The 27,048-nt window shown below is 41.0% G+C and overlaps 1 protein-coding gene across 3 annotated transcripts in view; it reads left to right on the forward strand.

The window, feature by feature from the left end:
• Positions 1–27,048, forward strand: part of LOC132405377 (hepatitis A virus cellular receptor 1 homolog) — a 96,558-nt gene that overhangs the window by 39,948 nt on the left and 29,562 nt on the right. For 2 of the 3 annotated variants that reach the window (XM_059990135.1, XM_059990137.1), the window contains exon 3: positions 13,457–13,540. The exons of the other annotated variant lie outside the window; for it this stretch is intronic. In XM_059990135.1, the coding sequence (XP_059846118.1) occupies positions 13,457–13,540 (84 nt within the window). The remainder of the gene's footprint in view (positions 1–13,456; positions 13,541–27,048) is intronic. 3 annotated transcript variants of the gene reach the window in all.

Genomic DNA, 27,048 nt, shown 5'->3' on the forward strand with positions numbered 1-27,048 from the left:
TTGAGCGCATTAGCCACTTATAAGTGACTTACAGTTGACTTGTCACCTATATACCAGTCGTGACTAACACTACCACCCGCCGTCGGCCGGTCTGCAAGAATATTGTTAATGTTAAACTGGTCCACGGTGCAAACAAGTTTGGGAACCCCTGCTCTTGGAAAGAGTGATCACAGTATGATTGAGTTTCTCATTGCAAATAGTTCGATCTAAACCCAATGTATTATGCCTAAACAAGGGACACTGCAACGGGATGATGGAGGAGTTGGATATGGTCGACTGGGAACACAAGCTTGGTTGGTTGGCAGGTGTAGCAGCCTATCAAGAAGGCAAATGGCATGTTGGCCTTCATTGCAAGAGGGATTCATTTTAAGAGCAGGGACGTTAGGCTGCAACTCTATAGGATACTGGTGAGGCCACACTGGAGTACTGCGTGCATTCCTGCTCTCCTTACTTGAGGAAGGATATACTGGCTTTGGAGGTCACCAGGTTCATTCCAGAATTGAGAGGGTTAGACAATGAGGAGAGATTGAGTCACCTCAGATTGTACCCGATGGAATTCAGAAGGTTGAACGGAGATCTCATAGATTCATATAAAACTATGAAAGGGATAATAAGATAGAGGCAGGAAAATTGTTCCCACTGGTAGATGAGACTAGAATTATGGGACATTGCCTCAATATTTGGGGGAGTAAATTGAGGATGGAGGTGAGGAGGAACTGCTTTTCCCAAAGAGTGGTGAATCTGTGGAATTCTGTCCCCAATGAAGCAGTGGAGGCTACCTCAGTAAATATATTTAGGGCAAGGTCAGATAGATTTTAGCATAGTAGGGGAATTAAGGCTTATGGGCAAATAGCAGATAGGTGGAGGTGAGTCCATGGCAGATTGGCCATGATCTTATTGAATGGCAGAGCAGGCTCGATGAGCCAGACGGCCGATTCCTGGTCCTATTTTTTATGTTCTTATGGTAAGAGTACTTTGTCTTCAGCTAAAGATAAGGAGTTACATTGTCCAGCTTAGGAATTTTGTGTCAGCTAATCAGGAGTGTGATGGCATGAAACATTCTTGAGAACTGGGCAGGAAGAGTTTTCTGAAGGACAGCGGTCTGATTTGGGGTCCTTTGGCGGGTGGTGCAGAGAGATGAGCAGCAGGAAAGCTGCTTCGAGGATCCCATCCGAAGGGGGGGACTCTATTGCAAGGAGTTCTTCATGAGGTGGAGGATTCCAAGAAGGGAAGTTCGACCTGTGGTTGGTGAGGAGAACTGAGGGCTGTGAGTAAAGCTAATCCCAGCTGCTACAGAAATAAGCTCCAACATTTATGTGCATATTTAGAGTTGTTTAACTATAATGGGCCTTTTTAAAATCTTTTTTTCTTTCTCTGTTAACTGTTTGATAAATAGAAAAATGGTAGTTATGCTTTTTTATTGTTTCATGTTGGTGTACGATCTGTCATTCTGGACTATTGGTAAATATGTAGCATTCACTCGAATAGAGGTTTCTTTAGTTGGAACATCCTGATGTTCCTATTTGTTTGAACCCAAAATCATACCGACCCTAGGTGTGTATTGCTTATGAAAGGTTGCCTTACCACCTCTGAGTCACATGGTCATTAGCAGAGTCAGCTAGTGAGCCAAGTTGGTGTATGAGCTGTGGTGAGAGGGTTAATCAGGCAGCCGTTCATTTGGGACATCTCTTCAAAAACAAAATCAAAATCTAGAAAATAGCTAGGATTCCCTTCATTTATTTACTATGCTGCTTAATTAGAACAAAAGACTACTGCCAGGCAGTTTCTGACTAGGATCTGACATGTATGTGGCCATTAGGCATTACACCCTGCTGAGACTGATCAGTTTTAAATAGCATCAGTGGCGTGTGCTAGCGTTCAAACAACAGTAGTTTTCGTCACTGATAGTTGGCGAGAAATAAGCAGTAAGGCAATTTGGAACTGTTCTGCCCATTGCGATTTCAAGCATTCCGGCATGGAGATGCCAGAAAAAGTTGGGAGTGAAAATGGAATGATTTCACTTCTTCAACAAGTTAGGAATTACAAAGATAATGACAGTCACCTTGAGTGTTATAATGAAGTGAAGATTTGGTGTATTCAATTGTCTAAAGCATTGCAGGATGACAATCCATTATTTGCACAAGGAGTTTGCACTGATTTTGTTTGTTTACAGACAATTAAAAGAACAAATTATTAGGAATTAATACACAGTTTATGGTACTGTCGAGGTACTGGTAGTGTCTTAACATGTCTCTTGTTTTATTTAAATATATAAATTGGTGGGGACTTGCGCTGAGGCAAGAGGCAAGGTGGCTGCACAACACTGAGCACTGACGTATAACCCTCCATTTTCACATTCTTTAGGGCTCATAGACAGTCTTAATTCAAGTTTGAGTTGGAGAAAGATCTAATTAAAGACATGACCTCAAAAAAGATCCAAATTCAACCAAGAAACAAGATACCAGCAGGCAACACCAAGCTAGCGATTCATCTGCGGAAATAGCTATGCTAATTAAGCCAACAATGGCAACAGAGATGGAATCACTGCAAGAAACGGTAACCCACTTGCTAAAGGAGTTGCTGGCAAAGGCTCTCGACCCCATACAGAAGCATATGGCAGAGAATGGCAATATTCTCCGGTCATTAAAGGAGCAAGCAGATATTTGTGCTAAAAAAATTTAGCACAGTCTTCAACAAAATAGACAACATTCAGGTTAGCTTATGCAAGAATGAGAAAGGGACTAGCTCCTGTCTCACAGAGGTGACTAAGACACGGAAGAAGTTAAACAACTTGGAGGACAGATCCAGGAGAAACAATGTACGGCTGGTCAACTTACCGACAAGCACTGAGGGCGACGATCCGAGAGGCTACCTCCGGGAGATGCTGCCTAATTGGATTCCAGCGCTCAAGAACTCCCACAGCACTCCATTGGAGGTCAATAGAGCACATAGCATCTTTTCCAACAACACCGCAAGACTGCAGAGCATGGTCTTTAGGCTTCGATGGTACACCGACCGGCAGGCTATCCTGGAGGGCGCGAGGAAAGCCAAACCTACTCTCCCTGACGGCGCCCAGCTGCAGTTCTTCGGTAACTACAGCCCCAGCACGATACAGGAATGATGGGCATACAAGGAGATCCGCACTAAGCTTTGACAGAAGGGGATCGAATTGTTCCTCATAAACCCGGCGATTTTGAGAGTGAATATCAAGGGCATGAAGATGTCGTTTAACTCGGCAGAGGAAGCGAAAGAAGCCCTGAAATCATCAGTGCTGGGAGATATGGAAGAAGACCCTGGGCAAAGTCCACACAGCCCTCAGGAGGAGATGGAACTGCATTAAGAGCTCTGACCAGCCTGTATGTGCAATTTAACAAGCACGGGTAAGTTAGCATCCTAAGTGTAAAGTTTTCTGGTTATTCTTTTATTGGAAAGTCATTCGATGCACTTTTGTATTTAGTTAATTAAGGGGCCAGTTAGTTTCTGAGTATTGCAGGTCAGAGTTTTAAGATAATGGCTCAGTTAACTTGTTAGTACAAGGATAACTTGGTAATGTGATATAAAGTCTGTCTAGAATATACTTCTTAACTTTTACTTTCTGAGGTGATATCAACACACCCAAATGTCCAACTTCATCAAGAATGAAGCTGAAAACAGCAGTGTGTTCTGAATAACTTTAGTTGTACGTGTTCATTTTGGATTATATCTCCAGTAGACTTGTTTACGTTCCTGGGTGCGAGATAAGACGTCACTGGCGTCATCGCTAAGCGATGGTCTATTAAAGCAAGTCTTCTGCAAGAGGGCTGTTGAGGTCTTGATTATGTGTTATACTATATTTGAGACGGGAATGGTTTTAATTATATGGGTTAATGGGTTTGACCAGGTTTTTTTTCTCGTCTCTTTGATATGATTGTTTATGGGAACTGCTTTTGCTTTTCTAATTTGTTGGTGCTGGGGGGCGGTGCGGTTAATGTTCAGTGTCTGACATTGCTAAGTGACTCTCACAGATGTTACAAAGTAAAGGGTTGAATGGGAGGGGTGGTGGGAAGGTGGGTGGGAAGGGGGTAACTCAGCGCTTCACCACCAACTTAGAACATCAGATCCGGGGAAGATGAACAACACAGATAAATTAGAAAATCTTACTAATATATCATTTACTGTTAGAGGATTAAACTCTCCCTACAAGCAATCAAAGGTTTTAAATTTCTTACGCAGAAAGAAAATAGATATCGCGCTGTTTCAGGAAACACATCTTAAACCTAATGACATTCCCAGGGTTCAAAACTGCTTTTATAAACCCGTTGTGGCATCAGCTGATGGTACTCATACGAAAGGAGTTATGATATTAATGAGATGTAGTATTAATGTATCAATTGAAAGGACTGGCTCCGACAATGAAGGACGTCTAGCTTTTTGCTGCACATCCATTCAGGGTAAAAAAGTTGCATTCATTAGCCTATATGCCCCAACAGTATTCGAGGCTGAAATTTTTTCCCTCAATTACCTCACAATTACAGAAGTTAAGTGACTACTAACTCTATGTTGGTTTGGACATGAATGCTTTGGTAAACAATAACGTTGATAAATCTTCCTCAACTATATCAAGCTCTCAAGAATCTGCTTCCAAAGCACTTAACCTCTTTCTAATGGATTTAAATTTAAGTGATGTGTGGAGGGTGCATAATCCATTTGCTAAAGACTATACCTACTTCTCCACAAGACATAAAACTTTCTCTCGGATAGATTACATTTTTATATCCTCTGGTTTGCTGCCTTTGGTACACTCAATAGAATTTTTGCCCAGACATCTATCTGATCACAACCCAGTTATACCTACATGTAATTATGGCAAAATCAAAAATAAGGCTACCAGATGGACGTTTAACTCCACCCTTCTTAAACAACGACAAATTTCTAACACAACTGTGAGCAAAACTGACAGAATTTATAAATTTAAATACAAATAGTGTTACAGATGTGACAGTGATTTGGGCCTCCATCAAGGGTTTTTTTAATGAAATAACACCACATGGTTCAGTTCCCACATACAGAAAAGCTGGCTTCAAAAGATTTCCACCCTAGAAGAACAATAAGGTTTTGGAGAATGATCTCAAAAGCAGATACACCATAACAAAAGAAAATGAGCTCAAAACAAAACAAGCCAAGCAGAATTAAATGATTTATTAAGAAGCAGGGCAGAATATATGATCCATATAACCAAACATAAGTATTATGCAGAAGGCAGCAGACCGAGCCATCTTTTGGTACCAATGCACAAACAGGAAGCTAAAAGGTCTATACCAGTGATTGCATATGCTAAATGTGTAGTACCTTCAACAGAGGAAATAAACGAGACATTCAAGAATTATTTTAAAGAACTGTATCCAAGTGCCTCAGTTCCTTCTGAGAATGACTTCACCGATTTTTTTCTAGTGGCCCTGCATTGTCATTAGAGGACACCAAAACTCTAGACTCTCTTATTACACTGGATGAGCTACTCAAAGCTGTCAAAGCTACAAATAGAGGCCATATGCCAGGTATAGATGGCATACATGTGGAACTTTACATAGCACTTTGGGATATTCTTGGACCAGTATGGTTAGAAACATTAAATTATGCTTTTGGAAATGGCGCTTTCCATAGAGATCTAAACACAGCCCTGATCATAGTTATACCTAATCCCAGTAAGGACCCCTTGGAGTGTGCCAATCATTGTCCAATAACCTTGATAAATGCTGACCTCAAAATATTTTCCAAAGTCTTAGCCAGTAGACTCAAGACAGTAGTTGGGAAAATAATCAGCTGAATTCAAACAGGCTTTATCAAGGGACGTCTCACATCTGATAACATTCACTGGCTCTTACACATAATGAGTGTAAAACATAAAATCCCCCCTGCCTGCAGCCTGCTATTCCTAGACGCTGAAAAGGCATTCGATCATTTTGAATGGCCATATCTTTGGAGAGTTCTAAAAGAATTTAAGTTCGGCTATAAATTTATCAGTATGATTCAAACACTGTCTGCTAATCCCTCCCCTGGGTATGTGTGGGAGGAGGTTTCTCAGAGTTATTTGATGTAGGATGGGGCACACGACAAGGGGACCCTTTGTCTCCTTTAATTTTTACTATAGCTATTGAACCGTTTGCACAGATAATTGGAAACTCTCCTCAGATCTCCCCTATTACAATAGGTACAACTTCACATTTGATATCACTTTACGCGGACGATACATTAGTTTGTATGGCAAATGTTCAACAAACTCTCCCCTATGTTTTAAAAACACTGAAGCAATTTGGATTTCTTTCAGGATACAAAGCTGATCTGTCAAATTCAGCACTGATGCTGATTAATACAGATAAAAGTGAGGTGTCTCTCCCTCCCCAGACTAATGTTACAGTGAGGTCCTCTACCTGGGCTTTAAAGTTAATACTTCCCTATTTTCTGTGGCCAAAACAAATTACTCTTTAATTTTGAAAAAAAAAAGAAGATTTAATAGATGGAGACACCTGCCAGCATCAGTCCCTGCCCGTATATCTGTCATTAATATGAATATCTTACCCCACATTATTTTTATCAGCTCAATGATCCCATTTGCGCCTCCAGCAGGATATTGGCAAAAACTGGACTCCTTACTATGATGCTATGTTTGGAATGGTAAACGACCCAATATAAAGTGGTCATCTCTACAATTCAAAAAGTGGAATGGGGATTGTCATGTCCAAATTTTAAACTGTATCACTGGGCATTTGTATTAAAAAGTCTTAGCTGTTGAATAGGGGAGAATAAAGTTTCGTCATGGAAAAATGTAGAACAAGGGCTAATAGCACCTGTAAGGTTGAAGGACTTTCTCCTCATAGGTATGTCTACCAAAAAATGTGATTTGTATTACGGTCCAATTTTAACCCATATGCTACAAGTGTTTAGAGCAGCAGAAAAATTTCTACAATTAAAAAGCGTATGGTGCAAATCATCTCCATTATGGAACAATAACCATTTTCTATCTGGGGGGAAACCATTCACTAGAACTTGGGAGGATAAAGGTATTACTAGTCTTCAAGATATTAATGGGGCAAGTACTATCCTTAGCTTTCAAGAACTGGTATCTCGATATAATATTGGTAAACACTCTCTTTTCTTCTACTTTAGAGTAAGATCAGCTTGAAAAGCCTATGGAGTTCCCTGGGCGTCAGATTTAAAGGGCCATCCCATTCTAAGTTGGATACAGAGTGCTCCAAGACAGATAGTGTCATATATCTATGATAAATTAAGCTCTCAGAACTATATGCCTACATCAGGAATGAAAGCCTGGGATAGGGACATATCTGAATTGGGACAAGACCTAGACTGGGATGCGATTTGGGATAATGCTGTTGGTGCTTTGAAAAACCCAAATCATCGGTATATACCGGTGGTTCCCAAACTTTTCTATGCCCCACACCCCTAGGAAATGTTTGATTAATGTTCGCACCCCCTACAAAAGCAATATCACATTTGAAGATGAAGAAGTTTAATTTCTAATTTTTGAACCACAAATTGAACCACATACAGTACCGCGGGTGAACAAATTGAACTTAAAAAAATAAGCTTTTAAAGTGCAAAAAATGCAAATATAAATTGAGCAATTAGATTCTAATTTAGTCAGAAAAAATTGTAAACAGTAAAATCAATCCTAACTTGAACATAAAATTCAATGACTTCTTTGCTCCTGCTTCTCATTCATGATTTTGTCAAAACGTAGAACTTTCTTGCTGACTGCGATCCGCAGGTCTGCCTGTGAATTCAGACCATTCCGAGATTTTGTCTTGATTGACAAAAGAGAACTGAATCCAGATTCACACAAGTATGTTGTTGAAAATGGAATGAGGACACGGAATGCTTTTCCACTAAATCTTGAAAACATATCCGGAGCTGCACACCAAAACTCCTCCAAAGTCTTGCTTTTAAATTGCATTTCAAGAGCTCAATTTGTCCGCAAATCAATAAGACTTTCCTTCAGCTCTTCATCATCTGACATTTTTTCCAAATTGTAGGAGTATGGATTCATGATCCGTTCTTCTGAAATCTTCAGGTCTGCAGCAGCAAAATATCCATCAAACGATTCTGATAGCGTTTCCAAATGAGCCACAATTTCTTCATTCACAGTAGGAGTAATGGATCCAGCATCAACAACCATCTCTTCTAGTGAAGGAAAATTTGAGTGACTGCCTCTTTCCATCCTTTGACACCAAAGATGTAACTTTTCTTTGAAGGCATTAACTTTTCACAAGCGTTCAATATGTTTATCCCTTTTCCTTGAAGAGAAACACTCAGATCATTCATACAAGTGAAAATGTCAGCTAAGTAAGCCAGCATTTGGGCAAATTCCTGTGATTCCATTGCCCCAACCAGATCACATTCACGCTCCTTCAGAAAAACTTTGATTTCTTCCCGCAGTTCAAAGAAGTGGGTTAAAGCTTGTGCTTGTGACAACCAACGGACTTCTGTGTGGAAAAACAAAACTGAATGCTCACTTCCCAGATCGTCACAAAATGATTTGAAGATGCGATGGTTCAAAGCACGCCTGCTGATCCAGTTGATGATCTTCACACAAGTATCAAGGTCCTTCTTCAAATTTGGAGGCAATGTTTTTGATGCCAAAGCATGTCGATGAAGAGAACATTGTGTAATTGCAAGTCTGGAATCTCCTTTTTCATCAATGCAGAAAAGCCAGATTTATTTCCAAGCATTGAAGGTGCCCCATCAGTGCACATAGAACCAATGACTTTGATATCTAAATCATGTTTGGCAAAGAAGTCTTTCACCAGCTGCATCACATCCTTTGCAGTTGTGTTTGTTTTCAGATCTTTACAAAAATCTTCCTTCACAGCACGATCATTGACATACCTCAGTAATGTGATGACTTGACTACAACTGGAGACATCAGTTAACTCATGCTACTGAATAGAGTTATAGACAGGAGTTTCAAGATGACCTGTCTAAGCTCTTCTGAAGAATCACAAAGAAATGGGCAAGGCTGAGGACCAGAAATGCATTGGTCAACCACAGAAACTGAGTGCAAATGAAGAGAGATCCATTAAACTGATGTTCCTTCAAAATTAGAAGAAGTCCAGTACTGCTAACTGCTTCAAACTCATAGAAACCACTGGAACTCAAGTACATCCCTCCACAGGTTGGAGAAGTCTTGTCAGAACTTGTCTTCATGGAAGAGTTGCTGCCAAATACCATTCCTCTGAAATGGCAATAAAGTCACGAGAATCACTTACGCAAAGGTCGGTTTGATGAACAACGGTAGCAGTTGCTCTGGACTGATGAGTCAAAATGTGAATTTTTGGGTTCAAGCAGGAGACAGTTTGTCTGTAGAAGAGCTGGAGAGCACGTATTGGGTGAGTGTCTGTGTGAAGCATGGCTGAGTTTCCCTGCAGATTTGTGGATGCATTTTTGTAAGTGGAGTTGGTGATCTGCTCAGCATTAAAGGAATCCTCAATGCTCAGATGTACAAGCATATTCTCATCTATCACACAATAAGGTGCAAAAAGAGAGTGAAAACATGCCGTATTTTCCAAATATTCAGATGATACAGAAGTTAGATGAATTGTGAATCTTGGAGTATATTTGGATATGTGATGTATTCTGTCAGTAAAGCTTTGATATCAATATTCTAAGTAAAATTATTTTTGAAGTATGTATATATTCCCATATACAATCCTGAGATTTATTTTCCTGCGAGCATACAAATACAAGAAGCACCTTAGAATCAATGAAGGACCACCCTGAGTAGAACAGACAACGACCAGTGTGTAAGAGGCAACAACCTATACAAATACTAAACAAGAAAAAAATGAAAATAATAAAAAAACAAATAAGCAATAAATATTGTGAAAATGAGTTGTCCTTGAAAATTAGTCCATTGTTATTGGGAACAGTTCAGTGATGGAGCAAGTGGAATTGAGTGGAGTTACCCCTGCTGGTTCAAGAGCCTAATGGTTGTGGGTATTAACTGTTTCTGAAACATAGTGGTGTAGGTTACAAAGTTCCTGTAGTTCCTTCCTGACAGCAGCAATGAGAGGAGAACATGACCTGGATGATGGTGGTCTTGATGGACTAGAATATGAAAGTGAGGATGTAATGCTGAGGCTTTATAAGGCAATGGTGAGCCCTCATCTGGAGTATTGTGAGCTGCTTTGGGCCCTTTATCTGAGAAAGTATGTGGTAACATTGGAGAGGATTCAGAGGAGGTTTACAAGAATGATTCTGGAAATGAAAGTGTTATTGTGTGAGTAGTGTTAGATGGCTCTGGGCATGTACTCAGTGGAATTTAAAAGAAAGAGGGGAATTCTTGTTGAAGCCAATTGAATATTGAAAGGCCGAGATAGAGTGGATGTGGAGAGGATGTTTCCTTTAGTGTGGAAGCCTAGGACCAGAGGGAACAGTTTCAGAATATAGGGATGTCCATTTATAGCACAGGTGAGGAGCAATTTCTTTAGCCAAAGGATGGTAAATCTGTGGAATTCATTACCACGGGTGGCTGTGGAGGCCAGGTCATTGGGTATATTTAAAGCAGAGATTGATAGGATCTTGATTAGTCAGGGAGTGAAAGATTATGGGGAGAAGGCAGGATTGAGAGGTAAAATAGATCAGTCATGATGAAATGGAAGAGCTGATTTGATGGGCTGCATGGCCTAATTTGCTCCGCTCTTTTCTGGTCTTTTGATGGATGTCGCCTTCCTGTGATAGCACTCCATGTAGATGTGCTGAATGGTAGAGAAGAGTTTACCCATGGTAGACCTGGCTTTATCCAGTACTTTTCGTAGGCCATTCCATTCAACGGCCTTGGTGTTTTCAGTCCAGGCCATGATGCACCAGTCAATGTAATTTCCACTGTACTTCTACAGAAGTTTGTCAAAACTTTAGATAACATGCCAAATTTCACAAACCTCTAAGTAGAAGTGCTGCTATGCTTACTTTGTATTGGCATGTACATGCTAGACCTAGGACAAATCCAATGAAATGGTTACATCAAGGAACTGAATGTTGCTGACCTACTCCACCTCTGAGCCTCCAATGAGAAATGGCTGATGAACTTCTGGGTTTCCTCCTCTTGGTGACATTGAGTGAGAAGTTGTTGTTATGGCACCACTCAGCCTCCTAACAATCTCTCTCCTATATTCTGATTGATCACCACCTTTGATTCAACCAGTGACAGTGGTGTCATCCACAAACTTAAATATGGCATTGTCCTTAGCCTCTCAGTCGTAAGTATAAAGTGAGTAGAGCAGGAAGCTAAGCTGACAGCGTTATGGGGCACCTGTGCTAATGGTGATTGAGGAGGAGATGCTGTTGCCAATCTGTACTGACTGGGGTGTGTAAGTGAGGAAATTGAGGATCCATTTGTACAAGGAGATTTTGAGGCCAAGGTCTTGAAACTTGTTGATTAGCTTTGAGGGGATGATATTGTTAAAGCTGAGCTGCAGTCAAAGAAGAGGATCCTGATTTATACATCACTGCTGTTCCAGGAAAAAGGTTTTCTATGTTTCTATGATTGAGTGAACAGCCAATGAAATGGCATCTGCTGTTGACCTGTTGTGATGGTAGGCAAACCTGAACAGATCCAAATCACTTCTCTGGTAGGAATTGATATGTTTCATCATCAGCCCTTCAAAGACTTATGTAGTGCCCTGGTTCACATCCTTGCTGTTATGCTGAAAGCATTTCATTTAGCAGCTCTGTAAGAGTTGTCTGTTTTTCTTTCAGCCTGTTTGGATTATTGTTGAAGATAAGGGATGATGTGGAATATGTGTCGTACAATTAGTGGGAGGTTTTTCTTAGTGAGGGACAATAAGGTTGGTCTTGGGTTTGATTTAACTTTGTAGGAGCGATAGCATTGACCTCTGCCACAGCTTTTGATCATCCCTCAGTGATTCAAGTTTGGTCTGGAATTGCTTCTACACATGTGTGATGGCTTTCCAGTAATTATACCTGGACCTCTTGAATTTTGCTTGGTCGTCAGACTTCAATGCCACTGGTCTGGCCCTCAGTAAATTGCAGCTCAGGTGGTTCATTCAGGGCTTCTGGTTGAGGAACTCTCTGGATGATTTTGTGATTGACACAATGACTGTTTTTATAAAGTGTGTGACAACTGTGATGTGTTTATTTAGATCCTCTGAGACAAACAACTCGAGGTAATGCCTTAGCTGGTCCTCTGACTCCTGCAACCACCTCTTTGATGTCCTTATCTCTGAAGCCTACCTCTTTAGCTTTTGCCTTTATGTAGATAGGAGCACGACAGCCAAGTGATTAGATTTCCTGAAATATGGCCTAAGGATGGAATGGTAGGCATTCCAAATCATGGTATAGCTGCGACTATGTGTGTTTGGATTCTTGGTGCTGCAGGTAATCTGTTGATGATTATCGATAAGAGATTGCTTCAAACAAGGCTGATTGAATTCCCTGCCAATGATTTGTAACACATCAGGATGTGATGCTTCTTGCTTGCTGATGGTGGCACTGTGTACCTTGAGGGTACCTGTACCTTTGGAGTTACGGAAATAGTGGCCAGGAACACTGATGAGAACTCTCTCGGTAAGTAGATCCGTCAGCACTTAATCATTAGATGTTCCTGGTCAAGGTAACAAGAGGCCCATCTTTTGCCTCCTCTAAATCAGCAGTGTGGCCCATCCTATGTATCAAGAAGCACTTATCCAGCATGATCAAAGTGAGCCATATTTCCATGAAACAGATAATGCAGCAATTCCTCATTTCCCTCTGATACAGCAATCTTGCCCTTAGTTCTTCAGTTTTATTCTCCACCACTTTATATGTGCTACCAAGACACTGGGTGGAGGAAGTTTTATGCCCTGGTGTTTCAGTCTGGCTTGGAGTCCTCCCCCATCTCTCTCTTCTGGTCATGGTGATGCAACCTTGTCGGTTTAAGGGTGCAGTACCTGCAAACTTGACAGTTAAATCCACCGAGTCGTCCACACGATCGTCAAATTGCTAGTTCGCTAAGGTGGTTCAAAATTTTGTTAATAGGAAGGTATAGGCTGAAGATTGCAGTGAGAATGATTCAGAAGAAATATATTTAGAAGCTTAGTAAGCTACACGCAAAATGTTGCCATGTTTCACCACAGCGATTGTTGCTCTCATCTTCGGATGCAGAGTGTAAATAGCTGGATCTTCAGTAGAACTACATTGGACCCAACACTTATTCCCAAGCCAAAGACTATCGATTTACTTCATTTTTTTTTCCTGTAACAAGAGCATTCCTGTGTATCACCCCAAATCAATGTATTTTTTTGTTTAATTGTGGAAATGTGAAAGGCACTTTGAACCTGCATATCTGTCACACTTACTGGTTCTCCAGATCTAACCCAGCCGTCATTTAGTTCTATGTGAGCCAGTGATTGCGAAAAATGAATGAGTTCAGTGACGTAAAAGTAAATTAACTTTTCTTCTGTTACAGAGACTAGCACAACATCTCCTTTAACCATAATTGATTCCTTTTCTATAAACTATGGAAATAATATTGCCCCATTTGTTTACCAGGGTAAGTCTGAAACTTCTGGACAATGCAAATTATCTTCTAAACAATGATATTAGAAGTTAGATATGGCCCTTGGGGCTGAAGGGATCAGGGGGTATGGAGAGAAAGCAGGTACAGGGTTCTGAGTTGGATGATCAGCCATGATCATACTGAATGGCGGTGCAGACTCGAAGGGCCGAATGGCCTACTCCTGCACCTATTTTCTATGTTTCTATATTAATGTATTTTTGCATTTTGTGCAAACTGCACAATTATCTGTAGATGGTCAAAGTAGACAGAGTGTCTAGAAATTGCATTTAATTTAAAGGTTTCTGTGCAGAATATTAACAATTATGGTGGCTTTAACTTAGATAAGGTATGGCAAAAGGAATTTTTTGTGAATTAATTGAAAATTAGACTTGCCTTTTATGAAGTGCCTTTTACACTGTCAAGATATCTGCTGTTCTAAAAGAATAAACAGCCGTTTGGGGAACCTATTAGTTCTATGAGCATACCAAATGTTGATTTTTCATTAGTTTCAATTAAGGACTAATTTTGGTAGGGAAATTAGGTAATTTATTGTTTTCTGAAATAATGCCTTGAGATTTTTTTACATCTACCTCAGAGAAGCTACAAGGCTACAAGCTGATTTAACATCTGGGAGATGGATTATGTCATTTGCCTGACTAAGTTGAGCCTCATACATCCAACTTGCATGGAGGACTCAACATTTAGGAACCTGTGCACTATTCAAAGAGGTCGGAATCAGATTTATTGGTACTGATAAATATGTCATGAAACTTGTTGTTTTATGGCAGGAGTACAGTACAAAAATTTTATTAATTTATTTATTTTGAGATGCAGCAAAGTAACAGTCCCTTTTAGCTCAACGAGCCTGTGTCACCCATTTACACCATGTGACCAATTAACCTACTAATCCATCCAGTGACAATGCAGAATCATGAAATATTTCTTGCTCAGGATGTGGTGCATCTTGGAGGAGTATCTACATGTGCTGTTGTTGCATGTTGTCACAACCACGGATTCAGCAGCGCAGTAGATGCAGCAATTGCGCTTGTGAATTTGCATGTGTCATCTAATTATTATTTAATTGTGATAGTATTTAACTCTATACTTGTCGTCGTAATGCTTGTCGAGATTTGGACAGAGCACAGCAACGCTTTGCTGCCTGTTTGCTTTCGGCCTTCCCTGAGAAATTGGACTTTCGAGTCAACTGACTCTGAAGACTAGCTGTATTTGTTTAATGCATCTATAGGGAGAAGCACTGTCGACATTTTGGGCCCAAAACGCAGCTGCCTGGCCTGCTGCGTTCCACCAGCATTTTGTGTTCTGTGTTGCTTGAATTTACAGCATCTGCAGATTTCCTCATGTTTGGTATTCATTTAATGTTTAGATTTTCTTTTCAGCTGCAGTGTAGGCTTCGTTTTCCATTTGAGGGTTTTAGTGTCTCCCGGTTCGGATATGGCCCAAGTGCGGAGTGAGAGACACTGAAGCAGGTTGATAGCTCACAAACTTTAATACGAACAGTGTAAAAGGGAAAATAAAACAATAAATGCTAGGCCAAACGGGGCTATTAACAAAAACTCTCAAATGGAAAACAAAGCCTACACTGTGGCTGAAAATAAAGTCTAAACATTAAACGAATACTGCTAGTCTTTAGAGTCAGTTGACTCGAATGTCCAATTTCTCAGGGAAGGCCGAAAGCAAACAGGCAGTGAAGCGCTGCTGTGCTCTGTCCAAGTCTCAACAAGCTCTATGATGATAAGTAAGAATTTAAAAATTGTCATGATTAAATAATAATTAGCTGACATGTGCAAATTCACAAGCAGATTTGCTGTATCTACTGCGCTGCTGAATCCGTGGTTGCGACACATGTAGCTGCTGCTTGTCTTTGGGTGATAGATGTCTTGGGTTTGAAAGCTGCTCTGGAAGTAGCCTGGGTGTGGTGAACTACATATACGTGTCTGGACACGGCCCCTGCTGACTGCTCCTGTGGCCCCGCCCACTGACTGTTGCTCCTCCCACAGACCCCGGTATAAAGGCGATTGAGGCCTGAGCCCGGCCTCAGTCTCCAGGATGTAGTATGGTGGTCAACTACTGCTTGTTCTTTCTTCCAGTCAATAAAAGTCGATATCTCGCCTCATGTCTCAGAGAGTTATTGATGGTGCATCACTGGGTTAGTAATCCCAGCCCACTTGTTGATGGCACATTTTGCAGACACTGTATGCCAATGGTGGAGGGAATGAGCACTTAAGATTGTGGATGGGATGCCAATGAAATTCAGATATTCGGAATGGTGTCAAGCTTCTTGAAGGTTGATAGCACAGTACTTGTCCCAATGAGTGGAGAGTCCTAGAGTTATACACCATAGACTGAGGTCCTTCAGCCCCTCTACAGTTTTTGTTCAAATCATTTATCTATACAGTGGATGGATGGCATCCGTTAGTCTTGTGAGACCATGGATCTGTGCCTAGAAAGTCTTGCTTCAGCCTCTCCAGGGCGCTGGCCTGGGCAAGGTTGTATGGAAGACTGACAGTTGCCCAAGCAGCATCTCCCTTCTCCACACCACCGATGTTGTCCAAGGGAAGGGCAAGGGCTGATACAGCTTGGCATCAGCGTTGTCGCAGGAGTTGCCAGAATGAGGTTGAAGACAACGTCGGACTGCCTTAGGGACTCCAGCTCCGGATTTGTCCTCAGGGTTTACTCCCGAAGCCTTTCCCATAAGTGGGTATGGCCGCAAGACAGTGGAGGTTTGAAATCAGAATTTTCCCTCTCTTAGATGGACTGCCTTCCCAGGCTGACAAGCTCCATCTACTCAAATATATATGTTTGTATATTATATATACAGTGTATCACAGATAACAGAAGTCGAAGCACTGATGCCTGTGGAACACCACTAGTCCCAGACCCCAGTCAGAATAACATCCTTCCACCACTATGCTCTGTCTCCTATGGCCAAGATGTTTTATTAATTCAATCTATCAGGTCTCAGTAGACCGCATGTTCCTTAATCTTCTGGATCAACCTACCACGAAGCACCTTGTCATTAAGTAAATAAAATCCATTCTCATGAAGTAACCTAACACATCCTCAAAAAAGCACAAATGTGTAAAACATTTCCTTACCTTTCTGGAGAAGGGGCTAAACTTGACCTCTTCTTCAGAAAAGTGGTGGGCAAGTGGTTGATTTGTTCCGTGAGGGGGAGCACTTTGTGATCCGTGACCATAATTATATTAGCTTTAGGATACTGTTGATAAAGATATGACTCGATTTAATGTAGCAAACTGCAAAAGACTAATTCTGATGGCATCAAACAGGAATTCTTAAAAGTTGACTGGAAGAGGCTTTTTGTAGGTCAGGGGACATCTGACAAGTAGGGGGCATTTAAGTGTGTGGCAGGAAGACTTTAGTGCCAGCATGTTCTTGTTGGAGTGATGTGCAAGGCTGGGAAAACTAGGGAACCTGGTTGATAAAGGATATGGAGGACCTGGTCAGGGAAAAGAAGGAGGCAAGTGTCAGGTACAGGCAGCTGGCTTCAAGCAATTATTATTGAAGTGTATACTGGATGTAGGAGCACAGAAACCTGAAGGAATATATATTTTCTGTGTGTATTTATTTTGAAGAATGACATGAAAGTTAATGATTTCAAGAAAGGGAAGTATGATATCTTGGAGCATATTAACATTATAAAGAGGGGTTGGAGCTCTTGAAATGGACATGTATTTGAATAAGAAGGATATGGATGGATATAGAATTAATGCAGCGTGGGATTAGTATAGACAGTCATGATGGTTAGCATAGATGCTTTGGGCAAAAGGACCTGTTTTTATGCTGTACAACTCCAAGATCTAGGAGCTTTAAGAAAGAATAAAACTACAACATGATTTGACTGAGTTCATCAATTTGAGTATAGTATTAAATACTTGTATATTTCCATATATACCATGTTTGATTGTGACACAGAAGGAGGACATTTGTGCCCATTGAGTCTGTGCCAGCTGACTAATCCATTTCCCCATGACCTGTCATCCCTATATTCACATCAACACCCCTCCCCTCCCACAGAATCTGCCACTCATCAAAACCTGAGGGGCAATTCGCAGCAGCCACCAAATCACCCACCTTTGAGATGTGGGAGGGAAACAGAGCTTTCAAAGAAAACCTATGTCATTACAAGGACAACATACAAAATCCACACTAGTAGGACTAAATTACTGGATTAAATCCATCACCAGAGCTGTGCAGTAGCATCCTTAATAATGACAACAACTATAGCTGTAGACAAAGATTAAGTTTAGTGTTAACAACTGAAGTTTGGAATTTTGTCATATGAACCATTGAAAGTTACATGCAGGAGGACCAACTATTAATGTGAAAATCAATGTTCAGAACTATGCCATGGTTTGTTCAAAGGTCTTTCATGGCAGCCTAACTTGGAAGATTAAATCACTTGGTACCCAGAATGATATAGTGGCTTAGCGGTAGGAAGCAGAGGGTGGTGATCCAATATTGTTTCTCAGACCTGTGTTTAGTGGTGTGCGAGAGGGGTTGGCGCTGGGAACTTTGTTAATAATAATTTATGTAAGTGGTTTAGATGTGAATGCCCAAGGCACCTAAAATAGGTGGTATTGTCGATGGATTAGGTTACAATAAATTGCAGCAAGGTCTTGATCAGTTAGATATGGTTGTTGAAGTGGCTTTTAGTCCAGTTATATGTGAATTATAGAATTTTTGGAGATTAAAACAGAGTGGAATTTATACAGCAAGTGACAGTCCCCTGGGGAGTGTTTTGGAAAAGAGTGTCCTAGGAATGTAATTGCATAGTTCACTGAAAGCATTGGTCACAGGAGATAGGATGGTGAAGAGGGCATTTGGCATGCTGACCTTCAACAGTCGGAGTATAGGAGTAGGGAAATTATGAAGCAATTATGTAAGCAAGGCCTCACTTGGAGTATGGTCACCCTTTTATAGGAAAAATAGTATTAAATTACAAAAGTGCAAAAAAGATTTACCAAATAATGGCTGGACTTGGTGACTGAGATGTTGCATGGACTAGGATTTATTCCTGGGAATAGAGGAAACTGCAGTGTGACTAATAGAGCTTTATTAGATCATGAGTTGCAGAGACACGGTGAAAGCACACAGTCTTTTTCCTAGGGAAAGCTGCTGAAAATAAGAGGGCATATGTTTAAGATCAGAGACAACAAGTTTATAAATGAAATTAAATCAGAATCAGGTTTATTATCACCAGCATGTGACGTGAAATTTGTTAACTTAGCAGCAGCAGTACAATGGAATACATAACATTGAAGAAAATAAACAAAATAAAATACTAATGACAATAAATAAACAAATAACTAAATCAATTACATTATACAAATATTGAACAGGTCATAAAACAGAAATACCATACATTAAGAAAGTGAGGTAGTTTCCAAGGGTTCAATGTCCATCTAGGAACTGGATAGCGGGGGGAAAATGTGCCCCTGAATCGCTGAGTGTGTGCCCCAAGGCCTCCACACCTCCCACCCGATGGCAAAAGCGAGAAAAGGATATGCCCTGGGTGCTGGAGAATTAGGGAAAGCTTCTTCACATAAACAGTAGTGTGTATTTTGAATGAGCTGTCAGGAATATTGGTTAGGGTGGGTACATTTAGCAACATTTTAAAAAAATCTAGAAAAGTACATGGTTTGGAAAGGTTTAGAAGACTATGGGACAAGCCTCTGTGGATGGGCTCACTGGACAACACAGTCAGCATAGACAAGTTGTGGTGAAGGAGCTGTTCCCATGCTATTGTCTCTGACAGTATAGTGGATCAGTTATGTATGGAGCTTGTTTGGACAAGTGACTAACGGGAATTATTGGTACCTGGAGTGGATGTTATAGTAATGTAGGTTTTAGTTCATGGTATCATAATTGTAGTGGAGAAGACTGAAAAAAATATATAAATGTTCATTGATATCATAGGTTTGAGCACAGCATTGAACTGGTACTTGGCACTCATAAAGTTGCATCCTGCGCTGGCTCAAGAACTTTGCGGCCAGAGCTGGCTGGTGTGAAGATAACAATGAGTAGCTAGCAGGAATTTCATGCGTGACCTTTATTGGGTTGTTCTAGCTTGAGTAAATTGTGCAGAACTCATTTTATTGAGTCACCCACAAGATAAAAATTTGCATTTACTGTAAGGATTTTCACATCTTCATGAACAAACCTGAACTCTAGTGGTTAACTAGCGGACAAATGTCATTGAAGGTTTCAGCTGCAGGGCAATTGCTGTGTGATGGTCCTATGAAATAACTTCAGAAAAATAGCTTTTTGCAGTAGTTGGTTGCTAAGGCAGTCAGTTGCAATCTCTGTACATTCACAGTTGCAGTTTGGAGTTATGATGGTCTGCAGTTGTTAAGACAGTGAGACAATAACCAAGTTAGTCTGTCAATGGATGTTAACTTCTGTGCATGGAAAGGAAAGTGGGTCAGTGTTTACTGTTGATCACTATTCAATTACCAAGAAGATATGTGGGACTGATTAACAAATAGATACAGTGAAGATAGATAGAGTGGCCTTTCTGAGGTGATTTATCCATTTTCATAATTAAACATTGAAATGAACTCTTGTTTCAATTAGCTTTGTTGTTTGCACATGTTCAGTTTTGAAGTGCAAGAAGTATCAGACCACTAAGTGTGCTGCCATCAGGAGGAAGCTACAGGGGCTTTGAGATCCACACCATCAGGTTCAGGAACAGTTATTACCTCAGAACCATCAGATTCTTGAACCAGAGGGGATAACTCCACTCAGCTTCACTTACCACATCACTGAACTATTCTCACTACCTATGGACTCATTTTCAAGGCTTCTAGAACTGATTCCCTCAATATTTATTGGTTATTTATTTATTTTTCATCTTTAGTATTTGCACAATGCGTTGTCTTGTACAAATTGACTGTTGTCCATCCTACTAAAGGCGGTCTTTCATTGATTCTGAATGCCCATAAGAAAATGAATTTCAGGATTGTATATGGGGACTTATACTGTATGTACTTTGATAATAAATTCACTTTGAACTTTGAATATTGATATCAAAGCTTTACTGGAAGAGTACATCACATATCCAGATATGCTGATTATACATAGCCAAGTGAGATTGTTTGAGTTATGAGGCAGACACAATGAGATTTCATAGGAGAAAAACATGCTAATCCTTACTGCAATTCCCCCCCCCCCCCCCCCCCCCCGCCACCCCCATCTTCCTTTTGGTTCTTTTTTCTTTAAATCACTTGGATCAGTCTGTAAATCACCATCCCAATCACTCCATTGTTTGATGTTAAATCTAATTCTGTCAGGCTGAATTTTTTTTTGAGCTTTAATGATGCAACAATCCCTGCATTATATTTCATGGGCTGAAAGGTTGTTCTGCTGAAAAATAACTGACTACACTGACTAGGGTAAATCAGTCTTGTTCTTTTGTTTCTGTTCATCTCTTTTCCGGTCATTATCTTGGTTTATTTTCCCTGATCACCCTTTCTCACACTACATGCTTCCAATCACTTCCCCATCTGCCACTGCCTCCCCAACTCCTTGACCTTTCTTCCACACATCTATCAGCCGGTTCCTCCCAATTACTGAGGTCTGATCTTCATCTCACCTTTACCTATGAGCTGCCTGGGAAGTCCACCAGACATCTGGTATAGGCAGCCCGAGTACCAGGTTTGACCACAGCCCCAGTATCACTCCCAGTGTTTCTTTGCTTATTACAACATGAGTGAATAAAGTAAAACTGGGGCTATAAGACTTTGACTCCAGTCTTCAACTGGGTTGACAGGCTAAATTTCGACTGCCGGTGCGGAGCAGGCTGGAGTTAAAAGAGAAAATGGTGGAATCACCCTCTTTGGGTCTCTTGTTCTCCCTCTCACTCTCTACTTCACCCTCGGTTCCCTTCACGTACGAAACACTGAAATGTGACACAAACTGAGAGGACTCAACCAGACCGGCGACCCAGCAGTTCAAACAGCCAGCTGGATACTTGGCAACTTGCCCATTCGTGTTACTGATGGCCATTTCAGACACGAACTTCTGTCGATGTAGCGTCACATCTGTGGTCGGAAGAATTGTTTTATCCCCTAAACCGTGAACTGAAAGCAACGGTGAAGGAAATTCGGGTGCGTTTACACACTGATGGTAACGCCAGGGAGGAGGACCTTTGAAACCGAAGACGCCTACCCTCCAAGCCGGAGGCAATAGCTACCTCGCAGCCACTGCATCCGCTGCAGCTACATAGAGAGCGACCGCTACCGTGTCTGGCGCGATGACTGCTACTGGCGTTGTACCGCATTTGACAATGTTTCTTCTGTTAGGTGAGTTACTGAAAGCAGAAATTGAATTAGCTTTTTCAATCTTGTTATTACAATTTCTTGGAATGCAGCAATTGAGGCGGAAACTGTCTGTGAGTGAGAGACCCGGGATTGGTACAGCCGAGACCCTGACTGATGCCAGGAGCTGCCGGTTTTGAACACTGAGGGGTGAACTGCCGGGCTGAGTGAACTTGGGGGGACAGATCAGTGCTGATCTGAATGGACCGTGGAACAAGCTCAAAACACCGAATATCCCCCGATCATTGCGGTGAAGCTTTGGGAGCACAGTGGGTATGTGAGTGGAAAAATAAATCCCAGATCCAAAATGGCAAGAGAGGAGAATGATTTGAATCTCGAGATCACAACCTGATCTTCGTACCTTCCCTGTATGGTTCTGTTACTGTTACTGTGACTGAACAGCTCTCTGAAATGTTACCGCAGGACTATCGGATGTGTCAAAACTACAGAAATGCTGGTCGATCACCAACACCTTCTCGGGGTCAGCTGAGGGATGGTGTTTCAGGATGTGGGAAACACCTAATAATATCCACATCCCTTTGAATACGTAGAAACTTCCCGTAATATTCCTCAGATGCCACCCAGCGGGTAAAATGGATCACTCGGACAGGTTTCTAAACTGTGGACACACCCCGTCTGCTCATCCCATTCAGCGCCATCTGTAACTTTCTTTCCCTGGATTGTTTCAGGTCGAGTCGCCTTCGTCTCTGGAACAGAAGTGCGAGGAGTCACGGGACAGTCGATCACACTGCCGTGCAGCTATTCTGTCGGAAAACATGGGAAAAGTGAGATGTGCTGGGGCCGGGGACATTGTGGTGTTATGAACTGTGGAAATGAACTGATTAGAACAAATGGAGACAGAGTAACTTCTGCAACATCCCAGAGATATAGTCTTGGTGGTAGAATTGCGGCAGGAGATGTGTCGCTCACTATAAATGATCTGCGGAGAGAAGATAGCGGCTGGTATTGCTGCCGTGTGGAGATTCCGGGACCGTTTAATGATCTGAAGGCGAATTTCAATCTCCGGGTTTCCGGCGGTAAGCAGCTCAATGTTACATGGTTCTGTGTCAGAAATGGCGACTTAGCGGTGTAGCTGCGAGTATAATTGCCCCGCATCTCCTGAGATTCAGGTTCGATCCGCAGCACCTCTGCTTAAGTGTGCGGAAATCATATGCCCTTCCTTTGTGTCCTCCGGGTGCTCTGAGATCACAAGAACAGGTTGGTAGGTTAATCGGTCACCGTAAACGTCCTCTAGTGTAAATTAACGGCAGGACAATGGTGGTGAGCTGAGGGAGGAAGTTTCCAGGGAGATATGTGGGATGTATCTGATGGGAATCTTGGGCAGATGATATGGTCTCGGTGGGCTGAACGGCCCTCTTCTGCCCCTGAGAACATAAGAAATAACATACTGATTTATTGATCACTCTGTTGTATATCCAGTAGAATGGATAATGTGCAGGATGACAACGGCAGGACAGTACAATGTGATATGGACAAAGAGTGCATTGTCTGAGATTCTGTGGCGAGGAATATTTTGTGTGTTGTATCAGATATACAATGGGCTTAGGGTGTCATTAACAGTGTTAATGCTGCCGTGATAGGAACATAACAAATAGAAGCAGGAGCTGTTCATTGGGTCTTCTGGTTGTTCCACCATTGATTACGAATGTGATTGATCTACTTCAGCGCCATTTTCCACTATACTCTTGGGTGCTTTTGCCAAGCCATTCTACAAGTACAGCAAGACTTGCTTATTGCTGTACTCAAATTCTCTTGTAAATGATAATCTACACCAGGCTTTGGTCTCTGTACACTTAATTTAATTACTTAATTACTCTCCATTTAATAACTAATTCACCTTTCTATTCATTGTACCATTGTACATATTTTCCACATTGTAATCCATTTGTTATTTTCTTGCCCACTCACTGAGCTTGTTTCTATAACCTTGCAGCCTCTTCATATCCTTCTCTGTGTTCCCAATCCCACTTAGTCTTACTCTGTGGGTAAATCTCAAAATATATCATTTGTTGCCTTGTGTTTTATTGCATGTCAGTTCTTACATTTAAATGATGTTCCCTTCTTCTTACACTCGCCCTTTAAAGGCTTTCTTTTATACATTTCAATGAGCTCTTCTCTCATTCTTCTAAGCTCTGCTGTGTGCTCAACATCTACGTAAGCAACAATATCTGTTTCCCTGGAATCAATGTAGGAACATTTATTTCTTCTGATCAGGTTTTTTTTTAACTGCCTAACCTAGCTTTTGGTGACCGTGTACATGAACACCTAAATTCCTTGAATGTCTAATGACTCAGCATATAACAAATATCTGTTTTCTAATGTTGCTACTGAAGTGGGTAATGCCACATTTCACTGCATTAAATTCCATTCAACATGTCCTTGTCTATTTAGCCAATCTTCCCTTTTCTGCTGATTTCTCTTTGCATTCACTATACATCTCACACAGACAGTTGACTATCTATCATACCTTGGAAATGTTGCCCTCGATATGTTATGAACAGAAGAGGATCCAGCCCATTCACTATGGAGCCCAACTACTTGCATCTTCCCAACACAAGAATAACATGCTTATTCCATCTCTGTTTTCTCTGTTAACCATTGCACATTAGTATATGAAACCCAATGCAATCTGTTCTGGTCGTGACCCTCTAATGGTCTAAATACGCAATATCCACCTGTTAGACCATTTCTATGAGTTGTAAAAGCTTGACATGAGTGAAACAGTGTCACAAGAGACTTTGGTGAGGATTGTTAATGTAACAGTTGTGTAGCACCTGTCTTATCCTGTGTGACTGGTCACGCACGCTGAGAAAATCAAATTACACTAGGTGCAAGTGGGCCATTAGAAGAGTCTAGGTATTGGAAGGAGGCAGTGAACAGAAACCACACACTTCTGTAAGTAAGGTTTGTTTGTAAGAAAATAATATGTACAAATTTTACATGAGCAAGAACAATTCAAAATTTAAACATTCTGTTTAGGTTCCAATCTTAGATATCAAACCATAGCAAATTCATTTTTAATTATAATCAGTGAGATTCCTGTATTACTGTAATTTCTCTAATCAGATCTATTGTCATTTCTTATTTAAAAGTTTACAGACTAAACTTTCCTGTTTACTTATCCTTAGTCAGTAAGAAAACCAACTATAATTCCTATTCTCAAGTATTATAACAATTTAGTTTCAGTTCCAAGCAGTATATCTACAAGTTTAATCTCAAAAAAATTAATATACACATTTATATATAATATTAAATTCAAAAATTAGATATACACAGTTTAACTCCCTTCACGTCAATTCTCCAACATCACAACTTTTAAACAAAGTAAATCTCATTCAGTCACTTATCAAAGTCTTTGCAAAAATAATCAATTCTTGCAGAAAATCAAATTTGGATTCTTTGAATGAACATAAACTTATACATCCAACCATATTAAATCCTCTGCGTCTTCTACACATTTAGTTTCCGCGCTGATTCTTCATCTTGGGTAGCTCACCGTCTTGTTTCTTGTTTCATTGGAATGAAATAGTTTACCAACCACAGCAAGTCCGTTCACAAACTTGTACAGAAAGCTGACTAAATCGCTTGGTTTGATTTTACAGAACTAATTCCCGACTACACAGTAGTCTCTGCTGATACTGTCTCATTATAGCTGTTGCGTGTTATAGCCATAGCTTCAATAAATCTTTTATTCCCGTTGGCTCTCCTCCGGGTTTTCACCCTGAGGCTTTCAAGTTAGTAGAACAAGGACACTCTCTAATAATTCCACTCGTAACAGCTTATGTCTTCACATTCTAATTGTTGCTGCGTTTCCCTTCCTGTCCACCTGCGTCTAGCCCGCCCTGCCTTCGCATAGCGTTTTTTTTCTCCTTAAAAAATCGGTAAACCTGATTTTCATCTCTCCGGGGGTGGAACTTTCTGACATTACATCTGTGGGTTTAATTAACGTGGATTACATTAGGACGCAAGTGCTGGAGTATCAGAGACTAGAATCGAGACACAATACAAGAGTGAAACAAGGGCAGGGATCTCAAATGGATGCTAAATGAGAATCCAAAGTTGAGCTGATGATGGAGCAGCGAATCTCAGTTCAGGTGCTCTTTAAATTTTAAAATTTAAAGTCCTGTTGCCATAATACGGCTGTCAATTAGTTTCTCTCAAAGGGTGTCCCAACGGATCCCCTAGTTAGTCTTTAAAGGGACTGCGTCAGCTATGCATATTCCAGAGATCGGAGTGTCTAAACCGCAGAAGCTGGTGTGGTTGGTGCACGGAACAGTGTATGACAAGTACTAAGCATAAATTTAATGTTTGTTCCATTACACAGGCCAGTACAACAGTTCTGTTAAGCATATTCAAGTGTTTTATTACATACCATGGATATGATCTTGCTTATTTACATCTCTGATACTGATGTTTTTATCTGGATGGACTGCACTGGGAGAGGACGGATACACCATGATGGGCTACAGCTGCGGATGGTTTGAAATACTGGCTCAGGACAGAGGATTCTGGCGAGTTACTCTCGGTGGCCTGTGCCGCAGTAGAGGTGATGGTTTTAGCTAACTGACAGAGTATTGGCAAGACTGCACTGGGATGGTAGTGGAGACTTCTGGTTTCTTAACAGTGAAGTGACATACTTGCCATAGAGAGAGAACAATGAATAACTGGAGTCACAGGTAGCTGTTCACATCACCCTTCCCTCACTCTACAATGGGATGAATGCTCAGTGTATTAGAAGGCTTCATGATAGATTCATTCCTTGAACATGTCAGTGGTCCATTTGGTCAGAATATATCTGTGATGAGAGACCTAGACGAGGATGGTTAGGATCCAAGTACTAAAGTATCGGAGACTAGAATCAAGGCATAGCCGCCAGTTAGCAGGTCAGTTCTGAGTCTTTAAAGGCTATCAGTTATCAATATTCGAGAGAGTCTGAATGACTAAACCCCGGAAGCTGGCGCGGTCGGGTACTTATCATAACAACATCTAAACTGCCCTTTGCGCCACCCGATGTTTAGACAGTTACCCTCATTGGCCGGAAACTGCTCACTTATCATTGTTTCTCATACGCTGAAGGCACAGCAATCTGAGAGAGGGTGAATATATATCTGCAGCCCGATCTGG

The sequence above is a fragment of the Hypanus sabinus genome, chromosome 15, assembly GCF_030144855.1.
Source record: "Hypanus sabinus isolate sHypSab1 chromosome 15, sHypSab1.hap1, whole genome shotgun sequence".
NCBI lineage: Eukaryota > Metazoa > Chordata > Chondrichthyes > Myliobatiformes > Dasyatidae > Hypanus > Hypanus sabinus.